The sequence below is a fragment of the Natator depressus genome, chromosome 2, assembly GCF_965152275.1.
Source record: "Natator depressus isolate rNatDep1 chromosome 2, rNatDep2.hap1, whole genome shotgun sequence".
NCBI lineage: Eukaryota > Metazoa > Chordata > Testudines > Cheloniidae > Natator > Natator depressus.
This window is the reverse complement of record NC_134235.1, coordinates 218875284-218902677: the sequence shown is the minus strand read 5'-3', so window position 1 is coordinate 218902677 and position 27394 is coordinate 218875284. Positions and strand designations below refer to the sequence as shown.

The 27394-nt window shown below is 39.1% G+C and overlaps 1 protein-coding gene across 2 annotated transcripts in view; it reads right to left on the bottom strand.

Annotated features, from left to right (window-relative positions):
- The window catches only part of PEX1 (peroxisomal biogenesis factor 1), a 63415-nt gene that overhangs the window by 7253 nt on the left and 28768 nt on the right, over positions 1–27394 (bottom strand). Inside the window, exons 14-24 of one of the 2 annotated variants that reach the window (XM_074945922.1) lie at positions 26105–26294; positions 25692–25858; positions 24812–24946; positions 22583–22647; positions 19998–20140; positions 19800–19903; positions 18131–18307; positions 13552–13782; positions 6400–6597; positions 5938–6068; positions 4015–4095 (exon numbers count right to left, since the gene is read on the bottom strand). In XM_074945922.1, coding sequence (XP_074802023.1) covers positions 4015–4095; positions 5938–6068; positions 6400–6597; positions 13552–13782; positions 18131–18307; positions 19800–19903; positions 19998–20140; positions 22583–22647; positions 24812–24946; positions 25692–25858; positions 26105–26294 — 1622 coding nt within the window. Of the gene's footprint in view, positions 1–3894; positions 4096–5937; positions 6069–6399; positions 6598–13551; positions 13783–18130; positions 18308–19799; positions 19904–19997; positions 20141–22582; positions 22648–24811; positions 24947–25691; positions 25859–26104; positions 26295–27394 lie in introns of those variants that run through there. The other variant, XM_074945923.1, reaches the window with a different exon arrangement.

Below are 27394 nucleotides of genomic sequence, written 5' to 3'. Positions count from 1 at the left end.
GGACAGACTTTCCATCAGGTTTAAACTACTTCTGTTTGTTTTTTTAAAATTACCTGTTTTTTGCTAAGGAAATTTTCTTCTGTTAACGTTAGAACACGTCTTTGATCCATTTTTAATATGCAGACTACTGGAGTGTTTTTTGACTGCTATCCAAATGGGTGTCAGAGAAATTCTGTCCCTGCAGTTGTCTAAGAGTAACTTTTCTGAGCCGTTGGCAGCTAATAAAACCATATTGTGCACCGAAGAGGCTTGTAACTCTCTACTATCCAAACAAGATCATGTTGTATTAGTTACATATTTTTTACATAGTACTTGGAGGCTACTGTGACTTCCTAGAAGTTCCTTCGGAAATGTTATACAACTGCAGCGTGGGATTAGCGGCTATTAGATAACCAGAGCATGGGATGGATCTCTTACAGATAGCAGTGCTGTCTGTCCTTGATTAACCTCCAAAAACAGAAGAGAATTTAAAAACAGAAATAGCTTGAATCGACTAAAATCATCTAAAGGTTTCTTGACCAATGCAGAGTGAACATGGGGGAGAAGGTGACATTGGAACTATACTGCAGACAGGAACAAGACCTGCCTTTTATCCATTGTTTGTTGCAAATTTTTGCGGAGACTGGTACTTACTGGTTTAGGTACATGTGTAACAAAACAGCTATTCTGCTGTGACCCACAGAAAATTGATCTCTCACACCAGTTTTTATATATGAAAAATGATTTTTTTTAGAAACAGATCAAGGCAGAAGCATCAGTGGGAGTGCCGCGCCCCACCCCCCGCCAGCACCTAAGAGTTAGTTAGGGATATTTTTAGTAAGAGTCATGGACTGGTCAGGGGCCGTGACATTTTGTTTATTGCCCATGAGCTGTCTATGACTTTTACTAAAAATACTTGTGACTAAATCTTAGCCTTAACTATGACTGGTATGCAGTGCCGGAACCAGAGGAATTCTCCCCAGGCTGGCTAAGGGTTTCTTATGTCCCCATACACCATAATCATACAGCTGAATAAAACAGTCTGTAGACATGCTTCATTCCATTTGTTAGTTTTTAGTTATTATTGAAGGATCAGTCCTTGGCTGAATGATAGATTCCCTTACTGCTAAGATCATCAATATTCTGTAAAAGAAATAAATTAGAGATTCTAAACCACTCCCAGAATCCACCCTCTCCTAAAATCAGACAGTGTTACTCCGGCAAAGAATTCTATGCAGGATTTGGTTCAATGGCTCTCTTTTTTGGGGGATCATATTGGAAATCTTGTGCTGACTTAACTGAAAAATCCAATGCAAAACACCATTTCCTTAACTATTTTGCTTCCAGGAAGCAAAACAAAACAATCCCTTGCACTTATGTAACCTTGTCTGTATTTAGCTCTTGTTTCTTTAGATACCCATCAACTACTAAGAAAGAATGGCTGGCAATTGAGAACATTTCAGTTGCAGCTGACAAGACAGATGATAACAGAGGATTGAAATGATAACCTAACTTTTACAGTCAACTTTTACAGTTTATAATAAGCACCCAGTAAAAAAATTGACTTCACGGCTTTATATATCACATCAGGGGCACAGGGTGACATAAGGGATTAGTATTGAGGCACAGACCCTTTCATCTTTAGCTCAGTGGTTCAAATATAGATTAATTATGTCATTATTATCCAGTGACTTTTGGTGGCCTACTTGAAATTAGTGTCATGATCTCAGATTAGTTCTAATGAACACATCACAAACACTACCATCCCAACTGTCACTAACTGGCATCCTTGTTCACCATTTTACTTCTATAGAGGGGAACATGAACAAATCTATGCCCCAGTTTTATGTTCATGAGCTGGTGTGGCTCTTGGAGAAAAGTAGAGCAGCTAAGAGATGCTTTAAAAAAATATGGGCTCATTCTTGGGTTGCCTGTGGGTAGTTTCACAACCCACAGCAGCTGAGAATTATTCCTGGCATACCTCATATGCTAGGTTTTGTGAGAAGGCCTGCACAGGGCAGCCTATGACTAAGGCTGCGAGTCTTTCAAAGAGGTCATGGAAGTCACAGATTCTGTGACTTTCCAGGACCTCTGTGACTTCTGTAGCAGCCGGTGCGGCTGACTCCAGGGCCGCCCGAGCAACCGGGTCGGCCAGGGGCCAGCCAAGCCAGCTGCTGCTCGGGCAGCCCCAGGTGGCTGGTCCCGGGTGCTGCCCAGGAGCAGTGGTCCGAGAGCAGCAACGGTCTGGGAGCTACAGCAGCGGGGCCTCAGGCCACCCCATGCCCAGAGCAGCTGCAGTGGGGCCCTGCCCCCCCAGCAGTAGCATCAGCAGAGCCCAGGCCACCCCAACAGCGGCGGGGCTCAGAGTGCCCCCCCCCGGAAGCAGCAATGTCCCTCAGGGCGCCCCCCAGAGCAGAAGCATCAGTGGGAGCACTTCTTCCCTCCTCCCCAGCACCTCAGATTTAGTGAGGGGTATTTTTAGTAAAAGTCATGGACAGGTCAGGGGCCGTGACTTTTTGTTTATTGCCCATGACTTGTCCATGACTTTTACTAAAAATACTTGCGACTAAATCTTAGCCTTACCTATGACTGGTATGAGTGCCTGAACCAGAGGAATTCTCCCCAGGCTGGCTAAGGGTTTCTTATGTCCCCTGTATACCATAATCATATACCTGAATAAAATAGTCTGTAGACATGCTTCATTCCATCTGTTAGTTTTTAGTTATTATTGAAGGATTAGTGAAGAAGAGATTATCTCATATCCGCTAATTGCTAATAGTGACCTCTGGCTGTATTACCCACAGCTCCAATCAAGGTTCAACCATCTTTACATCTGTTAGTACAGCACATCGGTAACAGTCTACTTGCTCTCTTGCTCAGAGAATTTTTGGGGTGGGGGGGTGGAGGAGGATAGAGAGGAAGTAAAATACCATTATTATATTTATTAACTTCCTCATTAAAAAGAGTGAGGAGGAAGTAGAGTAGTATGTACTGTTAAGTTTTAATGAAAGCTTTGCAAGCCATGGTATGTAATCCTAGTTTCATTCTGCAGGGTGAAAGGGGATCTCAGTGTGGAGCCTGATGCAGACTTGCTTTCATTTTAAGATTGTCAGTACAATATTTGACACTGAAATACAATATGCTATTAAAAAAAAAAAAAAACACACACACATACTCTGACTATGAAGGTGACTCCACAGAGCATTTTACTGACAATTTACTATGTTCTGATGCTTATCAATATCCCAGTTCTCCACTTGGTCATCCCTTCCGATTTAGAATTTCAATGCTTTCTCAGATTAGTTAGCTGGAAAATGAAAGCATCTTTTCACTTTTTTAAAATAAATCTATCCTGTCTCTGTTTTCTTACTTTAGAAGGTAAACTTAGATTTTGGTTTGTTTTTAATTCTATTCATCTATAGCTGATCTGAAAGAATATATTGGACTACTTACCTACCAATAAACATGCAGAATGTTTCCCACTTAGACTTATAAAGACCATAACATACATAGCTCAATATATTTGTATATTTCCACTGTTAGTTACTAAAATTTATCCATATAAGTTGTATAAATACCATGCTTCTCCTGAACACAGAATTTTGGTAAATCTACCTTAAGATGCCATTTGGTTTTCATTACAACTATAGATATACAACTGTATAACAGCTGTGAAGAAAACACCATATATATTTGTTGTGAGGAAGAAGACAGCTTGATAAAACCATCAATTCCTTCCAAAAACTGCACAATGATAAGTTCAAAATCTGGACTTCATTGGCAGATAAGCAATTAGACACATTGTAACCAATGTTGTCTCAAAATGTTTAATACCAATTTGTAGGAAGACACATTTTTCCAAAATAAAATGTCAAATAATTTTACAGCACTTAAAATTAATTTCAAAGAAGCCTGTCGTTCAGTCACTGCAGTAATAAACCCATATGAATATAAATCTTATTCTGATCTTATAATTTAAACATCTAACATTTAAAGCTACAATTTAGTGATTACAATCTCATGAAAAATTATTACGCTAAAGTCACTTTTTGTCCTGGTCTGAAAGTTGCTCCATTCTGCCCTTTCCTCTTCTTGGGATGCTGAAAATTCTCATAGCTAGAAACAAAAATAAATAATAGCATATTAGTATAAGATGCCATCATTCTTTTCAAAATCCTCATTAGTTACACATCAATGCCAATGAAGACCAAACCAGGTGTGTGTGACTATGAATAACGCACGAGTTGTACATTTTAGAGAATACCCTCTTTATACAATGTTAGGAACAAACTATGAGTGGTCATAGATTCACCTTAATGAAAGATTTCTACCTATAAAGTCCCTTCCAATAATTTTTGCTACAGGATGGGACATTCTTACTCTGTATTAACAACACTGCAGATATATAAGATTACTAGAACAAAATGTATGTTACACAGAATCCTTAGCTAGATCAACAGATTTCAGTTACTGTAATTCCAAATCCTTGTGAAGTTCCCAGCAGATTGTGAGAGGAAATTCTTATACTCCCAAGCTCTGAAAAGCAGTGACCCTGAGTTTATTCTCTAAGAGATAATCAACTCAGGGATCAAAGTACAGTGTTAGGGCAGCCCACCAAAAGGGCCTGAACTTAACACCTCTTCAACCAGACCCAAAACAAAACAAAAAAAAGTCCCACAAGACCACCCAACTCCCCCCTCCCAGTTTCAACTTTCTCAGGTCACTATGAAATTAGGTCTAACTTAGCAATGATATCCATGTCAATGGATGCGAATATAGTAAATGCAGATTAAAACATTAAAAATTGCTATAGAACTTTTGCCCCAGATTAACTGCTCCTTTTCTCTCTGTATTTTTCCTCTTTTTTAAAGTTATTAAACTCAAAAGAACAAAAAATGTAGAGACAAAAATACCACCTCCCAAACCAAAACACCTGACTTACTTGCTGTAACAAGCAGCTGAAACCACTGCTTGTCTGGTATAGATGCAGGATGATTCTAAAATATTTAAAATACTATTTGCGTATTCTGAAACATTAGAATTCAATTGCATGTTAAATTATTTAAGGTTTTACTTTGCAAACAAAAATATGAATACAACTAAAAATGTGAATGTTTTTTATACTTTCATGAGCAAAGAAATTTAACACTTTGCTCATGTAACATGCGATCTCAGGGATCCAAGAATCTCTTGGTGCTATAGAAAGCAATATAGTTATACATAATGTAGCTGTAACTTGGAATCTAATTGAGAAAACTGAGTTATAACATGGAGCTTCTGAAGCGTGTTCTATTGAAGCGTGTTCTATTCGTATGAAAAAGATAGATTAAGTTAATTGAAGATTTTTTTATTATTCTTGTAGCTACTGTAGATAGTACTTACAGTAGAAACTGGGTCTGACCCAAAGCCCATTGATAGAAATGGGATTGTTTCCATCATCTTCAGTAGTCTTTGGATCAGGTGCATAATTACCTTCATTTTCTAAGGGTCAGTTGTCCCCTTCAGGTAAATAGGTAACTTCCTTTATCGATAGTGGGATTTATGTAGACAATTATGTAGCTGAAGTAAGAATGATCCACTAGCATGCATTATTGGTATCAACCATAAGATAAAATAGTCTAAATAATGGAATAGCTAAATCTAAGCAAGTTAATATCTAGATGCAATCAAAATAACTACAAGCAGAAACAACAGCGAAGATAATGCAAATCTTCAAACACACACACACTAGTGAATTGTGCTTCCCTTACGCATATTTAATTTTATTAATGTTTAATAGTTCTGAAGTGCTGAAAAGATTAACTTTGCTGTGGGGATTATATAATTTATAATATAATTCAGTTATTTTACAAAACACTGATATTAAACAAGTCTTGAAAGATTGAACTAAATGTAATGTTCATGCATGAAATTCAACAACAACTCTATACAAATTTAGTAACATAATTTACTACTTACAGTTCAACAAAATTCTTCCAGTCATCTTGACTTACAGATGGCCTTGTGTCCTCAAGTGCAGTCATTAGGTGGGACTGACTAATAATTAAAGTGTTCTTGGTTAATCCTGATTGGCTAGGGGCAACATCCTCCTTGAAAAGAGAAAATAAACAGCAATAACTTTCGGATCTTTTCCAACATGTGTCAGTATTATTCTAAAGTATATTTATCTCAAATGTACTATACACACAGTACTCAACTTATCTCCAGACATTAAAAACACAGGAATAATGTAGCTATATGAAGCAGTCAGCTTGCTGGCATATTTTGTCAGACTATGTCTTCGACCGTTACACATTAGCTTTACTCTGTTTCAGTTTAATATTAATGCAGAAATAATTTATAAACAGGAAAAAATACAGACAAGGAGTGAAAACTAATGGAAACATGTTAGGATTGAATAATATGAAAAAACTGCCATACTCCATTCTTGCTCCTGTAATTGGCCTTGACTGCATTGATTTCAGCCCTGAGTTGCTCTCTTTGTTCCTGATTAAGTTCTTGGAAACCTTCTTGTGAGGCGGTTCTGAGCACAGAGGGTTGTGACGATACTATATCTCTCAAAGTAATGCCAGTTAAATCATGGGTTATGGAGTTTGGTCCAGACAAACACTGAGAGCTCTAGAGTGACGGGGAAAAAACACTAAGTTACTATTAATCCAAAATAGCAACTCCATAGTTAAGATTTTAATACACGTTCCATTTACCCACAGTTGTGTACCTAAGCTTTCTCTCTTCACCAATAAAAAGTCCTTTTTTTCCTAAAATGTGTCATTTATGGTGACTTCCCAGCACAAAAGCACCTGGTTAACCAGACAAGCTATTTTGGACATTGTCAAAGGGTATATGTACCCCCCTCTGGCCCAGAAACCAAAAGGTTAACACAGGCACTGCCGGTCATTGCTCCTTAGCAGCCTCAACCTAGCTGGGAGGATAAAAGGACTGGGAAGCAAAGGGGTGGGGCGGCCATCAGAAGAGTAAGAAGGCCTGGGGGAGGGAACTCCTGCCAGCAAGCTGCTGAAGAGCCACTCAGGGACAACACCCAAGAAGGAGACACCCAGAACAGCAGGCCAAAGAATCTGCAGAAATCCCAGGGAAAGTAGGGAGGAGCTCAGGGCATAGCCGGAGACAACAAACCCTGATACGGTTTATCTAGCTTGAGGACCCTGAGCTGGAACCCAGTGGAGTGGGTGGGCATGGATTTCCCTATCAACTCCCCGACGGACTTAAGAGTGGAGTGGGTCTTCAGATCCCTGGGCACCAGTAATAGACTAACAGCCCGCCAGGCTAAATGAGTTCAAGTGCCAATGACCCGCAGGCCAGAGAAGGCACCATTGCACCAACACATTGGCTCAGACAACATACAAAACTTTGAATAATGAGGTATTTCACTTTTAGAAAAATCTAACTTTTTGGGAATGCACTATTTCAAAAACAGTTTGGTCTAATAGTCCAAATTTGTCTTAGTTATGAGTGAAAAATGAAGGTTATTTACTTGTACCCTGAGTTCTTTGAGGCCAAGCTGCATCAGCTGGTGCACTTCAAGAATGTGAATGCGCAGAGTACACTTGAAGAAGAAATGAAGGTTACTTATTTGTAACCAGAGTTCTCTGAGGTGGACTCTGAATATTCAGACTCTTGGGGATGCAACATAAGTACAACTTGGATGGTGCATCCAAGCTGTACTGGGTGGCACATCCCAACAGTAGGAAGAACTAGGGGCTTTGAATTCTGGGAAAGTTTACATGGTTAGTTTTGAAGCTATTCACTATGATAATTTAAACATCAGCAATCTGAGTTCTCAGCAGACTTTAGAAAATTTATATAATTCCAAAGCCCAAAGCTGAAGCATATTAGGAAGTTCAAGAACTCTGAAGTATCAAAAAGTATGTTAATACAGCTGTCATCTATGACATTATATATATATATATATATAACATTTCAAAAGCACCTCAGTGACTTAGATTCCTAAATCCAATTTTCAAGAGTGACTTAAGCATTTACACATCCAAAGTCTCTTGAAAGACTCCTTGAAAATCATCTAACTGCCATTTGTGCTTCTAAAAATCACCCCCTAAATCATTTTTGAAAATGGGACATAGGTGCCTAAGTTACTCATTTAGGTACTTTTGAAAATTCTACCCCAATCTAATTTATACAGCTACTGGAGAATAAAAGTGTCTGCATTGGAGGGATATCAACATTTACCATGACACTTCATCATAAAACTAAAGGAATTTCTCAGACAAAATTCTATATTAAGATAAGGGTCTGAATTCACATAACTTTTTAATTCAAGAGCTTGATCAAAACACTGCAGTTATTACAAAAACAACATCTGAAAGACAGGCGAGTCTAAATTAATGTTAAAGTTTAAGCATAATTATGGAAAACTATGACATTCATAGGTACACAACCTTAACTCTGATGTTATATCAACATCTGTCTTCTACCTACACATCAACAATCCCCATATACCTAACCATGCTAGAACTGCACTAGCAAAATCATTTAAGCATAGTTTTAACCATAGTATTGACAGGGACTGCCAGACCTGCTACCTAGAGATGGTCTCTGTTTGAATGTCTGCCAAGATGTTAAAGAAATTCTCCCAGCATGTAGTCTCTGACAATCCTGTAGGGTCTGATTCAGAGAAGTACTTAAGCATGCATAACTTTAAGCATATGAATAGTTCCACTGACTTCTGATATCCTTAAAGCTATTCATATACCGATGTACATTGCTGAATTGGGGCCTCAATCTCTAATGGTCTGATCCAACAATCACTGAAGCCTATCAAGCCTCCTGTTGACTTTACTGAACTGAATCAAAACCTAAATGTATTTCAATTTACGGTGTTAGAAATGCAGAACAAAATCAATTTCCCTACATAGAGAACTGCCTTTGAAATTGCCTCCTGTAAGATACTGACTGCATTACTAGCCATTGTGCTTCAAAAACTGTTATTAATATAGATGAAATTTGACATATTAAAATATTTTGAACATTCATCCATGTTTTAACATGGAAACATTACGAATATACAGCTTTCTTTTAGGGACAAGAGTGGAAGAGTTAAACATGTTACAGCTTGACAAACTCGTTGGAGTTCTGTTAAAGGAGGAAAAAAAAAAAAAAAACACAAAAAAACCCCCCTTAGGTTCAGCCTGATAAACAGCAGCAGTACATTTTCCTAGTGCAGTGGAGATCTGGATTCAGAAGCGATCGCTGGAGATTAATCCCTATACCTTTAAGAGCATTCTGTAATCTCATGGTTAAGACTGGATGGTTGTCAAGGAAAAAAAAAAAAAAGACGCAAATTTATTTTGTTTTAAAGAAGAGCAAAGTCAACAGATCACTTTATTTTGTAATTTAAAATATTTTAAGCTGCTTACTGATAATTGTTTAAAAAAAAATCAGGTTATCCAGTTACATATAGAGCCAAGTTTATGGAAAAAAAAATCATATAGGAGTTTTACTCGGAAAGTTATAAGATCATTACTTGTTGCTAATAAAACCTTAAATTCATGTTTTTGTGTTAAAAAAAAGTTTGTGACAAAGATATAGTCTTAGTCACGGTTACTGAAGAATGCCAGGCACAATTAATTATATAGCATTATAGGTGTGCATACTGTATTGCAGACTTATGCAAAAATATAGCCCCTTATCCAAAGGCCTTACATTCTAATATAAGTAAATATAAAACACATCAGAGAGGAGATGAACACACAGTGCACCAAACTAGCTGAACTGTAGAGCTGCAGTGACAATGGTCCTGGATGAAGGCATTTGTCCCAATATCTTGTCTCAAAGAAAATAATTTTGTTTGCAGCTCTCCATGAGTAAGATGGTGAAGTAGAATTGAGCTAAATTCTACTTTAAGAATAAATGACATGAGGGATTGCCTGAGAATCCAGTCTGAATGCTAGGTGCAAAAAAGGCTGGCTAAAGTGGGTTCTGATACCTGGAAGACCACTGGGCATAATAAAAATTCCACATCTAAGGTTTGAACTTTCTCTTGGTATCAATACTTTGGATACCCATCCACCAGGATTTAAACTTTTGATAACAAATTTTATACACTATTGTGAGAGACTAATATCCTGAACGAACCTTATGGAATTAAGATAAAACTTTATTGAATTAAGTTAAACCTTACTGAATGAGGGTTAATACCTTTGGAATACATTGTGTTAAAAATGCAATTGTGTATGTATTGTTGTGGCATTGTATATACCTTCTCTAGTAGGGAGGGGATACTTATGTACTCGATCTGTTATCACCCTTTGAAGCCACCTTCTGCACCCCACAGAGAAACACAGACTGGATTGTCCAGAAACCAACAGATAAAGAAAAAACTTTTGGATAAATAGACTTGGGGACTTCTTCTAGAAAATTTCTCAGTCACTCAGCCATATTTTAGAGCAGGGTTTCTCAAGCCGAGGGTCGGGACCCCAAACTGGGTCACCAGAATGTTTCAAAGGGTCGCGTGGCAGCTCCTGTGGCTCCTGGTCCATAGGGCTGGCTGGGCTCACCTCCCTGCTGTAGGCACCGTAACCTCTGGGCTCCCAGCGCCACTCAGGTTTGGCCCAGCTGTCATGATAACAGGAGCCCAAGGTAGGCCAAATTTGAGCGAGTGGCACTGCAACCCCATGAGCCAGGTCACAACTCCACTCACATAAACTTGGTCCAGTCAGGGAGCGGGGCCAAACCTGAGTGATGCTGCAACCATGGAAGCTGCAATGCCCAGAGCCGATAGCCAAGCCCAGCCAGCCCCACAACACAGGAGTTGCAGAAGTCACCACCGTGGGGTGAGTGCTGGGCAGACCCAATCCGCCACCCCCTTCCCCAGGGCCTCCACCTCCAGACTATATTACTGGGTCGTGACAGGCCATAAACATTTACAAATGGGTCCTGAGCCCAAAAAGGTTGAGAACAACTGTTTTAGAGGGTAAACACTGAAGCCTCTAGTCAACCTTTATTATACTAAAACAATAGGCACTACACAAAGTGAAAAAATCAAAGGTGAAACCAAATAAACTTTTGCAATAAACAAATATTGCAATTAAAGAGATTAAGGTAAATCAAAGACAGAATTATCACAAGATTTAAAACAGAGAAAATAAAAGATGGGAGATGAATTTGGACAAAAATTGATCTAGATGAGTGTGTCTCTGTATGAGAAATGGGATATACATTTTCAATGTGTAGCTCAAAAATAATTTTTTAAAAATAAATTACTGTATAGATGGCATTTGACTCCAGTTAAGATCCATTGTATTTTTACACTAGGAATGCACTTAGCTGGAGGAGATGTGGAGAAAGGGGGACACGTGGCAGTGGCACTCAGGAATAAGATGATTTTGGGAGGAAATTATTAAAGAAATTCATCTTATAACAAAATGCCAGCTTCCCAGGAATTCTCTGACCTGCTAACTTAATGCACCAGTAAACATTTGAAACAGAATGACAAATTCATTCTTTTTTATTGTTAGCAGGATTTTGTATTGCATGTTATTGGAAAAAAGTGACTTCTCCTATGGGATTGTGGTATAGTAAAATATGGAGTCTCTTTATAATGGAAAAGTTTTTGCATCAAGTACGTATACAAGAGAAGCATAAAAAAGAGGATAGGTATTTAGAAATTTGGTCTCCCTTTTTAGCATACTCAGAGGAAAATGGCTCCTCAGCCAGCAAGCCAGAATCTTTAGCTAGATTCTTTGAATATTAACCTGATCCTGAATAACTAATAAGTAATGTACAATGAAGTATGTTAATGTCTTATTGTAACTTTGACATAATAAAAAGTAAAACTAAACAAAAAAAAAGATTTTTCTTTGTGTTTTGGGAAAATATTTGAACTCCCTCAAGTCAAAACTTCTTCCAAAATCTGGAACAGACTCATTTGGATTGGAAGGGTCCTCTAGTGTATCATGTCAATGCATTCCCTGTATCATAGCAGGATTGAATTTATTATCTCTAAACCACCCTTAACAGGCAGCTGTCAAGTTTAGCCTTGTGGCAAGTCTATCTTTGAATACCTCAAGTAATTGTACAGCTGCCTTTTGCAATTTATTCTACTGACTAGCTGACTTATATTTATAAGCTATTTCTAAATACTTGATATTAATTTTCCATGATGCAATTTATACCTAGATCTTGTGGGATTACTGCAAGTAGTATAATACTTGCTCTACTGTATTTGAAAGAGGCATGGTAAACAAAGTTATTTTGAGGGGTTTTATAATTTCAGTAAATATAAACAAAATGTATTCCATAAGGTTAAAAATAGAGAAAACTGCTTTGAATATTACTGGCCAAGCTTTGTTATAAGATTATATTATTACTTCGATGGTAACGCAATTAAAACTATACCTCAAGTGACCTTGAATGAATGGAAGCAAAGAGCTGCCAAAGAACTATGCCTCCTCTGAGAATCTAGCTATACTTGTTGGGAAGAAGTGGCTACCTGAATTATAATGTCACTAAATGATTTAGTAGGAATTTAAAGGAAAGTTGTTTAGCCAGTTAGGATTTCAGCCTGACAACAGGTTGTTACAGTTTCAGATCACCAAGCTTTCTTCAAAATGATTAATATTTATTTCCTGTACAAAGACCTCTAATAGACTTTTAGAAAACCCCTATTACCTAGAGCCAACTGGAAGATAAGGGGAAAAAAAAGATTTTATCAGTAAGAGGTGCTTTAGCCTAAAAAAAGTTTTTCAAGATTTAAAATATTTTTTATAAAATCCATGCATTTCATAAAGATGCCAGATCCCGTTTCAAAAATTAAATTTATGTTTTCATTTGTTCACTGCATCACATAAGTTCTTAAGTATATTCTCAATGTTTTTTATAATTTCTGTTCTTTGGTTTTCACTACATGTTGAACCTGTTCATGTGTGTCTGATGTGAATAATAACAAACTAGCCCATAGATATATGGCATCAGTAGGACCAGGATTAATAAAATAAGTTACCCATTCATGGTTGCTAAAGTCCCATTATGGTGAAATCCTGAGTCTGGCACAAATAAAGGGATAAAGGAATAAATTCCTTAGGTGACTTGTTTAACAGCAGTGGCAACAAAACTATAGAAATTCTGGTCCTTAAGTCCAATCAATAACTGCAGCTAAAATTTTCTTACTCCACAGAAGCAACCCATTTGGCCAAAAGTACTGCACTGATGGAATAGCTTATTGGAAACTGCCACATTCCAGGTGCTGGCATTCTCAGCATTCTGATTGTGACTTGGCTCTCCAGCACTCTATGCTGACTGAAATGGTTCTGTAATATGGTACTATTCAGTCTCGGTTACTTTGGGAGGATTTTTTTGGGGGAAAAACACATAGGTTACATAAAAAGAACTAGTTAGGACGTGGTTTACTTAATTATAAAATATCTTGGTCTAAGACACTGTCAAATTGCAGAGAAGTAAAAGCACTGTAACTGTTCCTGTCTTCTAAATTCACAGTATCTGTTTTCATACACAAAATATCGTAATTTGTATATTTTTATATTGCCCCCCTAAAAAAGTTTAGAATAAATGTCAATTATAGAAAAAGAGACAAATTACCAGTTCTGAAGGAGTTCCATTTCCTAGCTCTGATTCATAGGAGCTTCCAAAGTATAGACGATAAATGTTGGACCTTGAATCTTCAGGAAACAACTCGGACATCTCTAGGGAAATAAGAGACTGCTCCAACCCTCCTTCTACATCTCCTGCTGAATCATCTGAACCACTGCTATGGTTTAAGAAAACCATAGAAGAGAGACTGAGGTCACTGTCTGAGCTAGAACCGATATCCTGGAACAAAACAAGAACAAAATGAGACCCATTGCCAGAGGCTTTAAATTTATTTACACGTAACAGCAATTTGCTATTTCATTTAAAATTGATATTTAACAAACAATTTAATTTGGGTTATTTCTGCTTGGTTGCTGATTCTAGCAATCCGTCCTCCACTGTGAGGAAATTTCTAACTATTTTGCAGAGAAAATTCTTCAGATTTAGCCGGAACTTTTTGCTTCCGTAGCAGACAGAAGAGCAATAATTTGGGGAGATAAATATAATGTCTTATTTCATTGTTTTGTGTCCTGTGTCACTCACTAAGCATATAAGATGTTAGCAGAACTTCAGACACAACCTGTACTGTACCATATCCTTCCGGGCTGATGAAAGACTGCTGGAAAGTAACAGGTCCATTATTAGTGGTGTTTGTCAAGGTTTCTATTAAGAGGAAAAGATGCTAAATTTTAAAGATGTTTGTGAATGCCTTTTCCTCAATAAACCATCACTTGATGTTGACAATGGGGCTACTTACTGCCCTATTTCAAATCTTTGTGAGATGGGTGAGTTGTGATACGAAAATAAGCAACGTGAAGGTTGAAGGCTAAAAACCAATCCCCTGGCTGTAATGATGGAATTTAGCTACAAGAGAAACCATCTGAATTTTTGAGACTTGACAAAGTTGTTTAGGAGTCTTAGATCCAAAATTGGTCTCCATCCTCCATTCTTTTTTGGGACCAGAAAGTAGCTGGAATAAAACCCCTTCCCTCTGTGCAGAATAGAAACTAGTCTACAGCCAATTATCAGAGGGGTATCTGTGTTAGTCTGTATCCACAAAAACATCTTGTATCTGAAGAAGTGTTTTTTTAACCACAAAAGCTTATGCCCAAATAAATCTGTTAGTCTTTAAAGGTGCCACTGGACTCCTTGTAGTTCTACAGCATCTGTTTGCAGATCCACTTCTGGCTTTAAGAGGTGCTTGTGAGAGGGGTCAATGAAGAGCGATAGGGAATGGAGTGGGTGTAGGGGAGGGAAGTAAAATGGATAGTGTGCCCTGATCTTATAACCTCCAGGACCCATTTGTCTGATGTGGTTCTCTCCTATGCAGAAAGAAAGTGGGAGAGAGATTCCAAAAGAGTAGAAGGAGGGTACAATGGTATATATACAGCTTGGTGTTGGGGAATAGTTCCGGGTCTTCAACCAGCCCGTTAAAACTGATGCTTAGATTATGCTGTTTCAGTAGCAGGTGCAGAGGGATCAGGCGGTCTCTTTCTCAGGACCCTCGACTTTTTCCTGGGTGGTTTCATATGGTCTCTGCAATCCTGAGAATGAAGCAGGGTAGGATCTTTGAGTGGTTTGGAATCTACTAAATTTGTCTGTAGGTATGTAAATCCCAAGGGATTGCAGTGTAGCTCTGGAATCCTTACAGGTATTCAGTGATTCACCAGTGGACTCAGTGAACAGTTTGAAGTCATCAAAGGGAAGGTCCTCAACTGGGAATCCAGAGTGGAATCCCTATGCATGACTACTGCCATAGAGATGGATAGAGCGGCAGTGTAGGCTGTGTCCAAAAAGGCTTGTAGCTAACAGCTGAACCTCATTAATAGCAACCTGAAACTGGTCACACTGATCAGCTGGCAGATGCTCAATAAAAGGTGGTAATTTGAATGATTGCATTTAGTCATGAGAGCTTGACAGTTCTCGATCCTAAATTAAAGTGTTGTGGATGAGTAGGTCTTTCTGCTGAATAGATCATCCTCATCACATGGTGTGGCCTTTGCATGATGTTGTCTGTCATATTTGTTCACTGACTCTACAACCAAGGAGATCAGTGTCAGATGGGTAAACAGAAATACAGATTTCAGAGTAACAGCCGTGTTAGTCTGTTGCATCCGATGAAGTGAGCTGTAGCTCACGAAAGCTTATGCTCAAATAAATTGGTTAGTCTCTAAGGTGCCACAAGTACTCCTTTTCTTTTTTCAGAAATTCAGAGTCTTTAGCTGGAACATAATATTTTTTATTGTCCTGTTTACATGTTGGTGGAATTGTTGCAGGGGTCTGACAGATGGATTTGGCAAAATCAGACAGGGTCTCATTAATAGGCAGGACAACTCAGGTAGAGGGATCCATTGGAGGATGTCCAAGAGCTTATGCTGTGGCTCCCTGACCTCCTCTAGGGGAATCTGGAGGGAATCCATAATGCGTTTCATTAACTCTTGGAAGTATCTGAAGTCATCAGCCACAGTTGGTGAGGAAGACATAATTGCTTCATCTGGGAAAAATGAATATTTGCTTGTGGAGTAACCTCTTTAAGTGTCCTGGCCTCCTGCTCCTCAAAGGATTTTTGTTCCAGAGATAACGAAGGAGGAGCAATTGGAGTAGGAGCGTATTCCCCGCAAGAGAGAAAAGGGGCATGGGAAAATTGTGGATGATACACAGCCCAAAAATCCCAGTATGGCCAATGGGGAGGGTCAAAAGGCATCTGAGTGACATTCATCGGTGCTTGAACCAGGTCAGGGGAACACAGGCCCATCTTTGGTGCAAATCCCTCTCATCAAAAGTGTCAGGATGGAAATCTCGTCTGAAGTGTCAGGGAATCTTGGATAAAACTATTTGAATGAAAGGAAAATTCCTGCTCTTCAAGAGGGGGGCCTCAGCACTCTCTGAATGTGTTGGAGAGCCACGTGGCACCAGGGAAAGGTCTCACCTTGGTGACCGTGCTTGTTGCGGTACTGATACCGTTGCAGTACTGACTAACAAGGGAGACTCCAGCTCCTGGAAAACCAGTAGATTCTTTGAGAATCTGAACTTCTGTTGTAGCGGGTAGGTTTGAAGAGCGGGGCCCCATTCCGTTGTCAGTACCGAGGGTATATGCTGCTCTGGCAAGTCCACTCTTGTCAAAGTAGATGGTACTGATGAGGTGATATTAGGGGGTGCCGAGACCATATGAGAGGCATGACATCTTCCCAGTACTGAAGTTGTCTTAGTGGCCAACTTAGATACAGACGGAACCGAAGAAGTCATGGAACTGTTCTCTTAGAGGTGGAATGCTTTGATGATGTAGTGTCCTGCTTGTGCAGCACTGAAGGTTTTGGTACTTAGGCATGCTTGCTGGCCTTTTTCTCTGCTTAGCCTGGAGCCCCAGGCATAGGATTGATATGGAGAGCCTCTGGTGCCTCAACTGTACCCAGAGTGGGACATGAGGTCTCCAAAGCAGCCTCGATCCATGGGAACTGAGGTATTTTTGAAGTGGACTCTTTCTGTGGAGATTGACTTAATTTTCTATGGGTTTTCTCAGTGGATTTACCTTGGGTAGACCTAGGTAAATGTGTTGAAGTTGACAGGGCCTTGTGTTCACTCAGCAGCCAATATCCGGTGGGGTCTCCTGGCCTGGAGCTGAGGCTTGTTGGAGGGAACTCTCCATTATTAAGAATCTCAGTTTTAGCTCCCGATTTTTTCTTATCCTGCCCTTAAAGATGGAGCAGTTGGAGCACTCTCAGGGATATGAGATTCGACCAAGCAGTGGACACAACAAGAATGCCCATCACTGACCGGGATGGCCTCCCAGCAAGAAATGCACCACTTGAAGCCCAGAGAGCCTGGCCTACCCCAAGACAACAGAATCTAACAGGGGAAAGTCCCACTCCCCAATGAGGAAAGAGATCAAAAGTCACCCTAAATTATTAAATAAAATGTAAATATAATAACTAAAGAAGGGTACCTAGGCTAAGCAACTTTGAAAGGAAGGCATGGAGAGTGGCTTGCCCGTGCACTCCTATATAGCCTCAGAGTGGGGCATGAGGAATTATATGATGCATGCATGGGCCAAAGAGACACTACTACCAAAATACTCTGATTAAAGGGGCATGAGCACACCTGAAGTGGAGCACCCATGGGAACACTACTCAAGGAAGAATTATCAGGTGTCCATGCTGATATTATTAGGTATGTCAACTCCTTTTAATACCCTAACATTGGGAAATTGCTCACTGACCCTAAGGACACTCATGTGAGGGGTTACTGGGTTCTGTCTTGTCACTTCTCTCATTCAATATGCATGGGTTCAGACCAAAACAAATCAATTCAACATCTTTTCTAAATGGCAAAAATACTTTAAAAAATTAAACTAATTTTGTCACAGGGAAATTATTAAAATTTTAATAAGCTACAAATATAGAATAAGTTTTAAACTATCTTTCAGAGTTTACAGATCACAGAAATTATAGGAAAAGGAGACATTTTATTTAAATATAATTTTGGCAAAAGTGGCAGAAATCTCTTTTGGTTAAAGTTAACCTCTCTAAAATATATCTGTAACACAACGCAGTAATTAAGGAAATCCTTTAAATACTTTAAGTGCACTTACTTGTGGTAAACTTGAACCCAAGCTAGCATGTATTGCTTCTAACTGGGCATTGTACAGTAAAGCTTTTAGATCAGCTCCTGTGAAGTGCTCTGTTTTTGCTGCCAAATGCTGAAAGTCCACATCATTTGCCAAAGGCAGAGAATGACTGAGGGCTTTTAGGATTTCAAAACGAGAAGTCTAAAAAGAAAAAAAGGTAAAGTCATCTGTTTCCTGCTTCTAACTGCTATTCAGTACTTTGACAGTAATTCTCTCAAGCACTTTCTCAAGTGGTCAAACTAATCTGCAGAAATGTTTGTTTTGGAAGGGGATACTCATATCATTAAAATAGTACATATATGGAAATACTGCACAATCTATTTTCAAATACAAGCATATGCTCATTACTACTTTCACTTAATTTTTCTAAGAAAAATGCTGCCAAACAAAATATCCAGTGAGCCATGAATTCTCTGAGAGCATTCTCTAATTATATTATCAATATCCAAGATTTTTAAATACACCATTAAAAGGTGAACTCTCATACACATTTTGTAAATATAACTGGATTTGCCTTTTTACCAGTTTTCACCTTTCTAAACATAAGAAGAGAAGTGTCCAGACAAAGGAAATAACCCTGCTGGACTGAAGAGCTCATTTTTTTGTCCCATGGAAATAGCAATGAAAAATATTTGGATAGAATGTGTTTGCATTTTTAGTGCATGGGATTATCTTTGTACATGTGAGAATGAAATGGGGTGATATCTGTTAAACTTGCCATGTAAATTGCTAATGAATATTTGCCATTATAATTAGGGGCAATCAAAGAGACAAATCCTGCAATCTCTGCTGCCCTGATCCAAAACCCACTGAAGTCACTGAAAGTCCTTCCATTTACATCAGTACATAATTGTCCAAATGCTGATGAAATATGTTTCCATTGCATGGAGGCCAGGTAATGGAAAGCCCAAACAGCTGGACTCCATGCCTACCTGCTCTGGAAAACACTGGGTCACTAATTTGCATGGGGAAGCAAAAGGCCATGTACTCTACTCCTCATTATGCCCTGCAACAGCAGGTGAAATGGTGACCTGGGCCCTGTTGGCAGATGGAAATGACAAATTTCAATCTCCACAATCCCTGCTCCTATGTATTTCCTGTAAGCAAAGCCCCTTTTATGAGGGCTTTAGCCACAAGATCCTGATTGGTCCTACATCTGTGGAAAACAATGGAAGAATATCTGGAGAAAACAAACACTAACACTATCAGTCAAATCAAATTGAATATGGCTGTCTCCTAAATGGGATTACAAACATCTGAAGGGCTACATTCTTTCTACAAATACAAGACCTAAGAATACTGGGCCTGATTCTATACTGCTTGAACACTGCATAGTCAATTACATAGTGCAAAGCGGGCGTAAAACTCCATAACTCTGATTTGGTCATGTTTTATCGCCATTTTACATTCATTGCATCTGATCCACTCTGCATTACTCCAGTTTTACAACAGTGCAATTCCATAGAAATTAGTAAAGTTACACAGGTGTAAAACTGAAGTTATGCAATGGTGAATCAAGTCCACTTTGTTCAGGTGTACATGACTACACAAAGTACAAGGCAGTGGAGAATCCTGCTCATTATTCTGAATTTTTTTTCCCTTTCATATATGGTGCAGTATAGTGTTTCTTCACCTGATCAGGAGGAGGACAGTACAGGCATTTATCCAGTCGACCTGGCCTCAACAGAGCAGGGTCAATCAAATCAGGACGACTAGTAGCAGCCAACACATAAACCCCTTAGAAAAAGTAAGAGATTATCATTAATGTGTTGAACTCATGCCTTTAAAAAAAAAAAAAAAAAAAAAAAAAAAAGACAGCTAAATTATTTACCTTGTAAGCCTTCTACTCCATCTAGCTGAGTCAACAGTTGGTTAACCACTCGGTCTGTCACTCCAGTATTATCATGACCTCGTCGAGGGGCAATGGAATCAAACTCATCAAAGAAAACTATACAAGGCTTGGCTGCCTGTGCTCTGGAACAAAATACAATCCTTCAGTTCTGCTTAGGTTTGAGCTAAGTAAAATAAATCTGCTTAGAGATGTGAAATATGTGTTCTGTTTGTAAGGACTTGTCTGCACAAAACACACTTATTTGTAGTAAGCTGGGGTGTAAATCTACCCTGTGCTAGAGGGGATCCTACTACCATGCACTAAAAGTTCTGTAGTATTTGATCTACCCTGCTTTGAAAAGGAATAGACTGAAGCACAGAAGGGAACTTCTAGTGTGCAGCAGCAGGGTTGACACGGATGCTAAGAGCTTGTCTATACAAACATTTAGTTTACAGCAAGCTGCTGTGTGAATCTGGCGTGCACTATCTGCCCAGTCTAACTGTTCATGTGGACCCAGCTGATGCACATTAAAAATCTGCTAATGCACTTTGATCTAGTCCTGTTTCAAAGAGGACTAGATCAAAGTGCTCTAACAAACTATTTATGCCTGAACTGTTAGACCCTGGCAGACTAGCGTGGGGTAGATTCACACCACAGCTAGCCACAGTCTAAATGTTTGTGAAGATAAGCCTTAGTGTGTGGCAGGCTATTGCACGGTAGATTTATATCCCAGCTTGCCATGAACTCAGTGTTCATGCAGGCCAGTCATGTGCAACCTTATTACACAGGAGGGCCATATAAACCTAATACTCCTGGGGAAATTCTGTGCCAAAAAATTAAAAATTCTGCGCATAATATTTTCAAATTCTGCATATTTTACTTGTCAAAATAACACAATATAATCACACTGGTTTCAATTATTTTTGGTCATTTATTTCAAAATACCTGTCAGCAAGTATGCCTGTAACAATACAGGCAATAAAAAAAGATTCAGAAAATGTTTTTTGACAAATAGATTCTTTACTAGGCATATTAATATAGAACTCTGAGTAATAATTCATTTAAACTTCAATACAGAACCATATTTTCCACATCCCTCAGAGTCAGGGAGGTAATAGAGGAGCTGAGGGAGAGGGAAGTAATTGCTGGGAAGGAGTCTGGGTGTGAACCTGGAGGTTTGTTGGGTATGAGCGGGAAAAGTATGGAACAGGTTTTTTTGAGGGGCGGGGAGGGACTGTTAGGGAGCTTCCCCCATGCAGACCCTGGCTGACCCTTAGCTTCTCCCATTCAGTCAGGCACATCTGCCCTCTCCCTATGTGTCCTTGCATCCCCTGTCCACGTGTCCCTCCACCCCACTCAGACACCCCCCTGTTCCTGTGTCTCTGGGCCCCCACTCAGCCAGCCTCTTTCCCCTGTAGCTCTGCACCCCCTCCCGCTCTGCCCATGTAGCTCTGCACCTGCCTCCCCCTGTGGCCCCGGGCCTCCACTCCCATTCAGCCCCAGTCTGTCCTCCCCCACTCGCCCTTATGAGCCTGTCTGACCCCCCCCCAGCAGCTGCACTCTGTCTCTCCATAGCCCCTGTCTCCTGACGTGGCCTGACAGGCGCTGGAAAGAAGGCAGGCTCTTTCTCTTCCCTAGCAGGCTGGGAGCGGTTGCTGTGTTCTATTGTCATAGCACCATCTGGTGAGAAAAAAGGTGGAACTGCAGCAACATTCCAGCAGAAGCTTTTTTCTGCACAAAAAATAAAAACTGTGTGAGGCTCATTAATTATGCACACGTGTAGTGGTACAGAATTCCCCCAGGAGTAACCTAAGCACAATCTTGAAAGGGCCAAACAGATTCTACGTATTTGAATAAGATTTAAAATCACCAGTATTGGTTTTATATTTTCAGTTCAGCTTGTTTTGTATGTTTTTAGATAGAAACAACCTATGTACAGTATTGTCTATTTATACACTTGTGTAAACTAAAATGATGTAAACATGACGACAAAACGCTAATGAATTGGCCGTTAGTATATTATGTGGAAGCAGACAGTGGGCCTTATGAAATGCTCTGGTAGGTTGTGTATGGCCCACGGGCTGTAGGTTCAGCACCCCGATGTAGACAAGTCCTAATATAGTTACATTTAATTATAGAAGGCAGCAACTATGATGGTTTCCTGTGGAAATGAGCTGCTTTGAAGAACAGGATTTCCAGTTAACTACCATTAATATTTTATACTTTATTTTGTACTTATTTCTATTTCCTTCTGAAGTTCACAATTATGCTGTTAAACTACTATGGAAACTTTAATGTCAATACAAGCAAACAGGGTCTCAGTTTGTGAAGTCTTACCCGAAGGCCACCTACACAATAAACTACAAGGAACACAATTTATCAAATTATGAAGAATGAAGGTTAAGTTGACCCTGTCAGGATTTTAACATGTGGTTTCAGCAGGTCTAGCTATTTCAGACCTAATGATCAAGACCCATTAAGCCTGCTCCTTCAGACTGCTGACCAGGAAATTCAAATAATTATTTTTAGCATCAACCATGAAAGTGGAATCTATTTACAACAAAATTTATTCTTAGAGAACCAACCTGTTAAAGACATCTCGAATAGCTTGCTCACTTGCTCCAATATATTTACTGAGGAGCTCTGGTCCCTGTAAAATAGCAAAATGAGAATACTCAGGAGTTGTGGTTTTTCTTAATTCCATATCACTGTGGAATCTATTAACAAGGTGGGTTATTTATGCACTAGAGAATTTCAAAGTAATGGGCAAGAAGTGGTTCCCAGGTGAGTCAAAAAACTAGATAAACTGTGCCAGGTAGTGCTAATTTCAGTCACTCTCTGTCTTCCTGCTATAAAAGGGAAATGTGTTACAGTATCACAAGTCTGTGGATTGTGTTCTGAAGATACATTTAAACTATTCTGGCCAGCTGCATTACCCACTGAGTTAGAATAGTTTTATAAAGAAGAAGAAATTAAGACTACATAAAATTTTCTAAAAAAATACTTAGTGATTAATTACAAACAAAACTCTCAGAGATAACATTGTGTGGCCACAGTGTGCAGTCACTCAGTGGTGCTTAGATAGCCAGGGCCAGATCCATAAAGGTACTTACACATCTAAGTCTTGGGTTTAGGTGCTTAAATCCCAGTTTCTGCTTCACTGCAATTCACAAAACTCCTGCCAAACCCACTCAGTGCCTAAATTTTCAGGATAAAAGTTCCCTCTGTGCCTATGTTTCTGCCTCTGAGCAGGTGGACTGGTGTCCAGACACCTGTCTCTCGCCTAAGCCTCAGACTGATTCACAAACTGGGGAAAGATAGAAATAGGCATGTCATAAAAAGAAAGGGAAGGGTAACCACCTTTCTGTATACAGTGCTATAAAATCCCTCCTGGCCAGAGGCAAAACCCTTTCACCTGTAAAGGGTTAAAAAGCTAAGATAACCTCGCTGGCACCTGACCAAAATGACCAATGAGGAGACAAGATACTTTCAAATCAGGAGGGGTGGGGGGAAAACAAAGGGTCTGTCTGTCTGTGTGATGCTTATGCTGGGAACAAATCAGGAATGCAGACTCAGAACTTCTGTAAAGTTAGTAAGTAATCTAGCTAGAAATGTGTTAGATTTCCTTTTGTTTAATGGGTGGTAAAATACACTGTGCTGAACGGAAAATATATTCCTGTTTTTGTGTCTTTTTGTAACTTAAGGTTTTGCCTAGAGGGATTCTCTATGTTTTGAATCTGATTACCCTGTAAGGTATTTACCATCCTGATTTTACAGAGGTGATTCTCTTACCTTTTCTTTAATTAAAATTCTTCTTCTAAGAACCTGATTGATTTTTCATTTTCTTAAGATCCAAGGGTTTGGGTCTGTGTTCACCTGTACAAATTGGTGAGGATTTTTATCAAGCCTTCCCCAGGATAGGGGGTGTAGGGCTTGGGGGGATTTTGGGGAAAGACGTCTCCAAGTGGGCTCTTTCCCTGTTCTTTGTTTAACATGCTTGGTGGTAGCATGATAGGGTTCAAGGACAATGCAAAGTTTGTACCTTGGGGAAGTTTTTAACCTAAGCTGGTAAGAATAAGCTTAGGGAGTCTTTCATGCAGGTCCCCACATCTATACCCTAGAGTTCAGAGTGGGGAAGGAACCTTGACAAGGCATTTTCCCACCTATCTTGTGTGGAGGGCTCAACCCAGTAGGTGGCTGCTAAGCAAGGCTACTGGATTGGCCCCCATTCAAAATTGCCCTGGCAGTGTCCGCCTTATAATTTTTAGCCCAGTGGTTAGAGCACTCACCTGAGATGAGAGAGCCAGGTTCAATATTCCCCTCTCATGGAGGGGGAAGGATTTGAACAGGGGTCTCCCACCTCCCAGAAGACTGCTCTAGCCACTGAGTTATGGGATATCCTGATGGGGGGTGGGGCTTCAGTCTTTCCTGTTGAACCTGTTCCACTGTGGATAAATAACAAAAGAGTGATTGGAGCAGGGAGACTGGACCCTGGGTCTCTTACATCCTCTAGACTTACAGCATCATACTCATACTCTCACACACACACACACACACACACACACACACACACTCGTTCTCTCTCTCTCTCTCAGTCTGGCCCAATGACTAAGTAAGTATTTATCCACAGCAGAAAAATTAAATGTTGTAACAGTTTCTTTGTGGTCATGACACTGACTTCATTTTAAATGTGAATTTCTTATTTTGGTATTTGTTTTTGCATATATATTATACATACACACACACACAAAGTAACTAAGTTGGGATTTTTTGCATTAATACAAAGATCTAATAAACCATCAAAACTTTGTTACCTTGATGCTGATAAAATTCATTCCACTCTCTCGGGCAATTACACCTGCTAATAGAGTTTTTCCTGTTCCAGGAGCACCATACAACAAAATTCCTGTCCTCTGTCGTATCGGCAAGTTTGCAAATAATCCTGGATACTGAAAATACAGAGTCATCAAGAGTAACATCTATTTCCAAATAAGTAATTATGTAATAATTGGCTTCTGATGAGTGTTTATTTATATGGACATTCTTGTGGGATTACTTACTTCATCCACATTATCAGCAGAAGGGCTCATCTCAACTGATATTATCAGTTATATTATAATTGGGTTATATTAAAGTAGCCCATTAATAAAAGTTCCAAACCATTTATTTGAAAAGCTCCAGGGTGAGTTTCTCACCCTTACTCTGGTACCTTTACATTGGGTAAAAGAGCCAGGCTGATGTAAAAGGGTACTAAAAGCTCCATAACCGGCTAAGGGAAGAGTCCTCTGGTTCAGCCACTGTAGATAGCTGTAGTAATGTTACCTTCTCAGGACCAACTTACAAGTCCAGGAGTAGAAGACAAGCCTGGGGTTGGGAGGAATGTGTCCAGGTCAAGGCTGCAATACCACAGAGCTTCTGGGCAGCACTATGGCCCATAGGGCTGGAATGCTTATGTTATGTTCTAGGCCTCTCAAGCCTTCAGAGCATCTCAGGCAAGGGAGGGTGCAAAAAATGGCTTAAAGGCACCTTAGTCCTCCCTCTACCAGAACTACAAGTTCTGTGCTGTACCTGTAAGAGTCCATTTTTTCTAAGAGTAGCTGTTCCACAAAGTAAAATTGTTAATCAGAGTTCCAGAAACACAATGGTTTGTAAAGTACTGAAGCATCTGTTCCTGGTTTAAAAGAAAAAGGGTACCTTTGTGGGTAACTGGATGGTATCCATGAGTATTTGCTGTACATCCTTTAAGCCACCAATCCTGTCCCAGCCCAAGTCTTTAGGTTTGTGTAGGTTAACATTTCTCAGAGATGAAGGAGTAAAATGTTTTAAAGCTTTTTGAAAGTCTAAGGTTGACAGATTCAAGTCTGTTGAAAAAACCCCCGGGAACAAACAAACTCCAGTTAAAATCAATTTACCCTTATGGTGGAGGAAAAAAAGAATGTATGAATATGATATCAAAGACAAGAAAACTTTCTAAACAACAGTTAAATGCATTTTAAATGTAAAGTATGGAGAGTTTTACTATAACTTCTTGCTTCTGTATTATTATTGCACACACATGCCATATGGTACAACTAAAACAAAGTAGAGATTTGGTGACTATCACATACCTTCCTTGTTGCATGCTCCCTTATTAGAAACACAGGAGTGTATGGCGCGATCCACTAGCATTGTAAAGTCTCTAGCTATAAACCCTTCTGTTTCCTTTGCAATATGCTGGAGATCAAGATCATAGAATCTGTTTATATCGGAGTTCAATTTATTTTCTATTATGGAATGCAGTAATTCACATCTTTGCTCCTGAAAAATAAAACTGTATAGTGAATTTATACATAGTTTTTCACAGATATGAATTATTACCTTAAGCTTAGAAGACTCAAATGTTTCAGATAATGAAAACAGTTACCAACATTTCATGCAACATAGGAGTTTTTTGACCAAATGTATAAAAAATACTAACACAAATTGAAGAAAAAATAATATTTTATCTGACTTTCTCTAAGAGTTCACCAGCTTTACAATTCTAAATGACTAATTGACCACGGTAACCTCTAGCCCAGCAATGATCATTTCAGAAATCAATCTTTCTATTCTATCCCAGTCATATCTGCATCACAAACACTGGAATAAATTCCAAATCAGAAATGAAGAATGAGAAATCCTAGGAACAAACAGACCAACTCACACAGGTATAAAGGGCTTGATCCTGAGAGGTGCTGAGTACTCTCAACTACCTTATAGAATAAAGCCTATACTGGAAATTTTTATTTGTATTTGGACACTGGTTAAAAAACAAGTCTAGGTAATTTCAGATTATAGAGTTGTCATACAACATAGTTTTTCAGGGGAAGTCTTTTCTTCTGCCACAAGTCAGCACTTAGAGATCTGAATGCAGTCCTTGATTTTTTAAATGGATCATTTATGACAGGAGAACAATAAAAGCACCATAAACTTGGGTATGATTCCAAAGTGTTGTGGGCATTCTCTCACACACTAGTACAAAATACAAATCTTTTTTATTTTTCCTTAGAGTACACTATATTTAATACATTGATTGCTATTTCTTTTGTACCATTTCAATATAGCCTATTTTTAAGAGTAGAAGGATATATTCAATTAAACAAATTTTTGAATTTAAAAAAACTAGTTCCCTTTAAATATTTTAAAACCCAAATACAATTTGGGAAAGTATACATTATGGTGAAGTGTCTGTTAATTTGAGTGGTGTGAGACAGACTCACCACTAGGCATAACTTTGTGTTTTTTTTCCAAAAAGGAACCTTGAAGATAACATAGAAAAGTTATAGGCTATTTAATATCACAAAAGATCTCTTAAAATCCGCAGTAGCGTTGTTGTGTTTTTGGTTTGGTTTTACCTCAACTTCAGCAGCAAATTATCC